The following is a 4,850-nucleotide window of genomic DNA, read 5'->3' as shown; positions in this document are numbered from 1 at the left end:
GTTTGAAGTATCCCCTTGTCTGTGGCATCTCCCTGCCCGCAGTATCTCCATGTCCCTGGCATGTCCGTGTTCACAGCATCCCCCGCCCACGGCATCCTCCTGCCCATGGCATCCTCCTGCCTGTGCCATTCCCCGGCAACGCCATCCCCCTGCCCATGATATCCCCTGCCTGCAGTACCCCCTTTGGTGGCACTCTCCCTGTGAAGGTGTCCCTGTGCATCCAATGTGCCCCTACCCATGGCATCCACCCACCCGTGGCACCTCCTGCCACAGCACTGCCCTGGCCACGGCATTCCCCGGCCGTGCGTCCTCTGCCCCGCGCACTCGCTGCCCGCAGGCTCGGCGGACGGCAGTGTGCTGAACGTGGCGCAGCTGCCTGTGCTGGCCCATGGCGAGTGCAACGCGGCGCTGCGCGGGCGCCTGAAGGAGAGCGAGCTGTGCACCGCCCCGCTGCGCGCCGGCGTGGGGGCCTGCGAGGTGAGCCAGGATGGGGACCCCTGCCTCAGGGAGTCTGCGAGTGCTGGCGCCGGGGTGACACTGCTCTCTGGGTGCCGCAGGGAGATTACGGGGGCCCGCTGGCCTGCCTCACCGCCGACTGCTGGGTGCTGGAGGGAGTGATCACCCCCTCCCGTGTCTGCGCCCGCACCGACCAGCCTGCCCTCTTCATCCGCATCTCCCTCTATGTCGACTGGATCCACAAGGTGATGAAGATGGGCTGAGCTGGCTCCACACAATAAAGGCCCAGCCGTGGCCGTGGGGGTTGGTACTGCACAGGGTCTCACACATTTATTTAGCCCCACACCCCAGCCCACGTCCCATCCTGCCGCTGGCTATGCTTGCTCCATCCACCTCTGGGCCTGGGGTGGTCCCAGGGCCAGTGGTCGCCCTGGGGCTGGCACAGCCACCGGGCCACCACGGGTGCTAGGAGCTGTGCTGTCCCGTCACACCCCACCGGGGCTGCCCCAGGTGCCGGAGGAGCCAGCGGGCGCAGTTCACGAAGACGTTGACCTCTGTCTCCACACCAGCCAGCGCGTGGCCGCCATCCGGGTACCACAGCAGCCTGTAGGTGGGATGGGATGGGAGGGATGCTCAGCTGGCACCCCGAGGTTCCATCCCTGCTCCCACCCCCCTCCATCCCACTCACCGCGCCGGCACCCCCCTGGCCCGCAGCACACGGTACAGCTCCAGCGCCTGCGTGGGGCTGACGCGCCGGTCCCGGGCGCCCACGCACAGCAACACTGGTGTCCGCACCTGCGGCACAGCTGGTGGTGGGTGACTAGCGCCCTGCACCCAACACCCCGCACCCATCCTGCCCCTGCCTTACCTGGGCCGCCTGGGCGATGGGCGAGCGCAGCAGCATGGTGGCCACCTCCTCGACGCGGGGCACCCGCTCGAAGGAGTAGGGCAGCCCCAGGGAGGCATAGCGCCTGCGGCACGGAGACGCTGGTGGGTGCCGTGGGGATGTGGCACAGCACAGCTCGTGGTGGGAACGGGGCACTCACCAGTCGGGGATGTCGGAGGTGCCCAGCAGTGCCAGCAGGTTGGAAACGGGGCTGCGCAGGGCGCAGGCATGGTAGCGGTCAGGCTCACGGGTGAGGAGGTGGAGGGCAATGAAGGCTCCGTGGGAGCCAGCCAGCAGGGCTAGGCGGTGCGGGTCCAGGGGCTCACTGCGCAGCACCTGCTCCACCGCCAGCTGCATCCGTGGGGCACCCATCATCAGCACCCCACCATCAGCATTCCCCTGGCACCTCCCAGCCCAGCACCCCTCACCTGGGTGTCCTCCACGTCCTGCTCACCCACGCAGGAGAGCAGAGAGCTGATGCTGGCCTGGCCGAAGCCCAGGGAGCCGCGGTAGTTCACTGGGGAGATGGGGGCCGTGGGTGCCAGGTCTCCTGTGGGACACAGGGGCCACACATCCCTGGGGTCCCCAGCACTCACCCAGGAGCACGGCGAAGCCCAGGCGGCACAGCGCAGCCATGCTCGGGCGCCAGCGGGCATCAAAGACGGCGTGGGGGCCACCTGGAGCCAGCAGATTTGTCACTTGGGGTGCCAAAAGTGCTGCCAGGGTGTCCCCACTATCCCCTTGCTCACCGTGAGGACACACGACTAGGGGGTGCGGTGCAGTGCTGTCCGGCGGGCTCAGCAGCAGGGCCTCAAAGGCCTGGGCTCCTGTGCCAGGGAAAGGGTCCCGCTCAGCACCCACCACCCCAGGCACCCAGCACCCTGACCACCTCCCGCACCCAAGAGCCCCTGGCACCCAGCTGGCACCTAGGGGTGACGGGGGCCCCCGGGTGCTCACCATGTGCGGTGGGGCTCTGCCTGCTGCAGGGCGGCCAGACTGTCAGGGTCTTCCAGGTGACACCGGGCAGCGTTGGGGTGTTCTCCACCGGCACCCAGCAGAGGGGCAGCTCCCGGCCAGCCGGCGGCAGCACCGACACCACCTGGGAACAGGCAGGGGGTGGCACCGGGGCACCCCAACCCAGGGCAGCTGGTCCCTGCCATGGTGTAATTAGCCCCAGTGTGCCCATGGTCCCAGTTCTCCAGTGCTCTGTGGTGTCATCCTGAGCTGTGCCACACCATGCCATCCTGTCCCGTGCCATGCTGTGCTGTGCTTGGCCATACCACACTGTACCTGGCCCTGGCGTGTTGTGCCTGGCCGTGCCATGCCATGCTGCACTGTGCCTGGCCTTGCCAAGCTCTGCGGTGCCTTGCCACACTATGCCATGTAATGCCACGCTGGATCTGGCTGTACCACACCATGCCGTGCTGCCAGATCACGCATCGCCATGCCATGCCACCATGCCATACTGTGCCATGCCATGCCATGCTATGCTGTGCCTGGTGATGCTGTGCCATGCCGGGCCACACATTGCCATGCCATCTCACACTGTGCTGTATGGTGCCAGGGCTCTGCTCACCAGGTTTGGGGGGCGATGCGGGGCCGAGCAGGTGGCCACCAGCAAGTCCCACTGGAGGGTGAGCAGCTCCCAGCACCCTTCAGGTGACCCTGGGGACAGAAAGCACCCTGGCACTTGTGGATGCTCGATGGGGCACTGCGGGTAGCCCAGCACCACATACCTGCTGTCAGGTTGGTTACAGTGGTCGCCTCCGTGTCCACGAGCAGCAGGTCCTGCGAGGGGCAGAGCACAGGCAGCCACACCCATGGCGTGCAGAGGCCACTCCCCAGTCCCCCCACCCCTGTCCCCAGGGCTCACCGTGCGGCTCCGCTGCGGGGTGCTCAGCACGGCTCGTCGGCTGTCGGCTGCCCAGCACCGCAGCGGCAGCGCCTCCCCGTAGAGCCCGGCAAAGGCTGGGAACAGGACAGAGTGCTGGTGAGCAGGGGCCATGGGCACCTGGCATGGGGGGAGGCCCCGGCCCCCCAACAGCACCCAGCCCTGCCCACCATGCTGCGCTCACCCTCTGTGGGCTCCTGCACCACATCAAGCACCGTCACCGTCTGCTTTGTCAGCCAGGTGAGCTGAGGAGAGTTGGTGGTTGGGGACGGGCCCCCGCCAGGGAAACTGAGGCAGGGGGATTGGGAACTGAACCCACTCCCTGCCCTGCCGGGCACTGCAAGCAGTTGTGACACTCCGGGTTGGGTCCTATGCCGGTGGCACAGCTGTGCCCGGCACCCACAGGGCTCCCGCTCACCATGCGCAGGCGCAGGCACTGCCGGTGGGGCCCCCCCAGGCACCCCTCCAGGTAGAGCAGGCGCCGGCCATCGGGGCTCAGCCGGGGGGAGCAGGCGGCAGCGTGCTCAGCCGACAGCAGCTCTGCGGGCACCAGGGGGTCAGCACCCTGGGGATCCCCGGGAGCCACTGCACCCTCCACGTCCCTGGTGCTCACCACAGTGCCCACTGGCCAGGTCCAAGTGGAAAATTCCTGACCTGGGGAGGAGGCATGGGTCAGGCTGGAGCCCTGTGGCTGACCCAGCACAGGGTGGGTGTCCTGACACGGTGCTGGGTGCTGGGGGGACCCACCTCCTGTTGGAGCAGGCACTCAGCCCCAGGCGGAAGGGCTCATGCCACCAGCCCACGAACACCACACCACGATCATCCGGGGACCACAGGGCCTGTGCAACAGCCGGGCTCATCCCACAGCCCCAGGATGAGGCCCCCTGGGTCTCCCCGGGGCCCCCCATCCTGACCTGGCCAGGGGAGAGGTGCTCCGGGATGCCCTCCAGCACTGAGACGCTGCTGCCCTCCATGTCCAGGATGCAGAGGACGGGCACGCTGCGGGTGCTCAGCGCCTCCCCCCAGTTATCGCAGTACACGAACTGCTCACCCTGTGCACAAGTCCTGTCAGCCCTATGGCCGGTGGCCCCAGACATGGGGCTCTGTGCATGGCACGTGCATGGCACACTTATGGGGTGCATGGCATGCTCACGGAGCATCGCACCCACCTCCTCATCCTCATCCTCCTCTGCTAGCCTGGTGGCTCCCGGCACATCCCAGGGGCAGGCGGGCTGTGGTTTGGGCCGACTCTTCTCAGCCACGTAGAGCAGCTGCGTCTCTGCGTGGGACCAGGCCAGGCAGGCGAAGGGCCCTGGTAGGGTAAGAGGGTGCCAAAGCCCAGCCTGGCGCAGGTGCAGCTGGGCACCAGGCATGCACTCGCCTGTGTTGCAGGCAAGGGGCAGGGGCCCTACCCTCTGTGTAGACCTCCCCGTGCTTCCCCAGCGCCGTGAGGTCCACGCTGTGGCTGCGCCCACTGCTGCCCCACACCTGGGGGGATGAGGGTCAGCACCGGCACACCACGGCCACAGCACCCACTGCCCGGCGCCGGCACCGCAGCCGCCCCAGCGAGCCCTGAGGCTGCTGTGACGGGGGCAGCCGCGTTACCTCCAGCAGCTC

At 68.0% G+C, this 4,850-nt stretch overlaps 2 protein-coding genes across 3 annotated transcripts in view; one reads left to right on the top strand and one right to left on the bottom strand.

The window, feature by feature from the left end:
* Positions 1 to 721, top strand: part of MST1 (macrophage stimulating 1) — a 4,458-nt gene extending 3,737 nt beyond the window's left edge. Inside the window, exons 16-17 of the mRNA XM_026857611.1 lie at positions 338 to 477; positions 558 to 721. Coding sequence (XP_026713412.1) covers positions 338 to 477; positions 558 to 719 — 302 coding nt within the window. The 3' untranslated portion in view covers positions 720 to 721. The remainder of the gene's footprint in view (positions 1 to 337; positions 478 to 557) is intronic.
* Positions 722 to 777: 56 nt separating this feature from the next.
* LOC113485011 (acylamino-acid-releasing enzyme-like) lies at positions 778 to 4,758 on the bottom strand. 2 transcript variants are annotated; one of them, XM_026857804.1, is made up of 18 exons: positions 4,646 to 4,758; positions 4,403 to 4,545; positions 4,148 to 4,285; positions 3,981 to 4,072; positions 3,847 to 3,887; positions 3,652 to 3,773; positions 3,418 to 3,478; positions 3,216 to 3,310; positions 3,079 to 3,130; positions 2,919 to 3,007; positions 2,300 to 2,441; positions 2,092 to 2,169; positions 1,939 to 2,019; positions 1,771 to 1,859; positions 1,503 to 1,693; positions 1,325 to 1,427; positions 1,145 to 1,251; positions 778 to 1,060 (listed from the first exon to the last, which is right to left on the bottom strand). In XM_026857804.1, the coding sequence occupies exons 3-18, from the start codon at positions 4,205 to 4,207 to the stop codon at positions 922 to 924; spliced, it is 1,542 nt and encodes a 513-aa protein (XP_026713605.1). In that variant the 5' UTR covers positions 4,208 to 4,285; positions 4,403 to 4,545; positions 4,646 to 4,758; the 3' UTR covers positions 778 to 921. The 2 variants fall into 2 exon arrangements, with proteins under 2 accessions (XP_026713605.1, XP_026713604.1); XM_026857803.1 differs by having other exon boundaries at positions 4,403 to 4,700.
* Positions 4,759 to 4,850: the final 92 nt, after the last annotated feature.

Source organism: Athene cunicularia, assembly GCF_003259725.1.
Source record: "Athene cunicularia isolate RWA chromosome 12 unlocalized genomic scaffold, athCun1 chr12_part1, whole genome shotgun sequence".
Classification (NCBI taxonomy): Eukaryota; Metazoa; Chordata; class Aves; order Strigiformes; family Strigidae; genus Athene; species Athene cunicularia.
The sequence above is the reverse complement of the archived record's forward strand: the minus strand, read 5'-3'. Positions and strand labels throughout refer to the sequence as shown.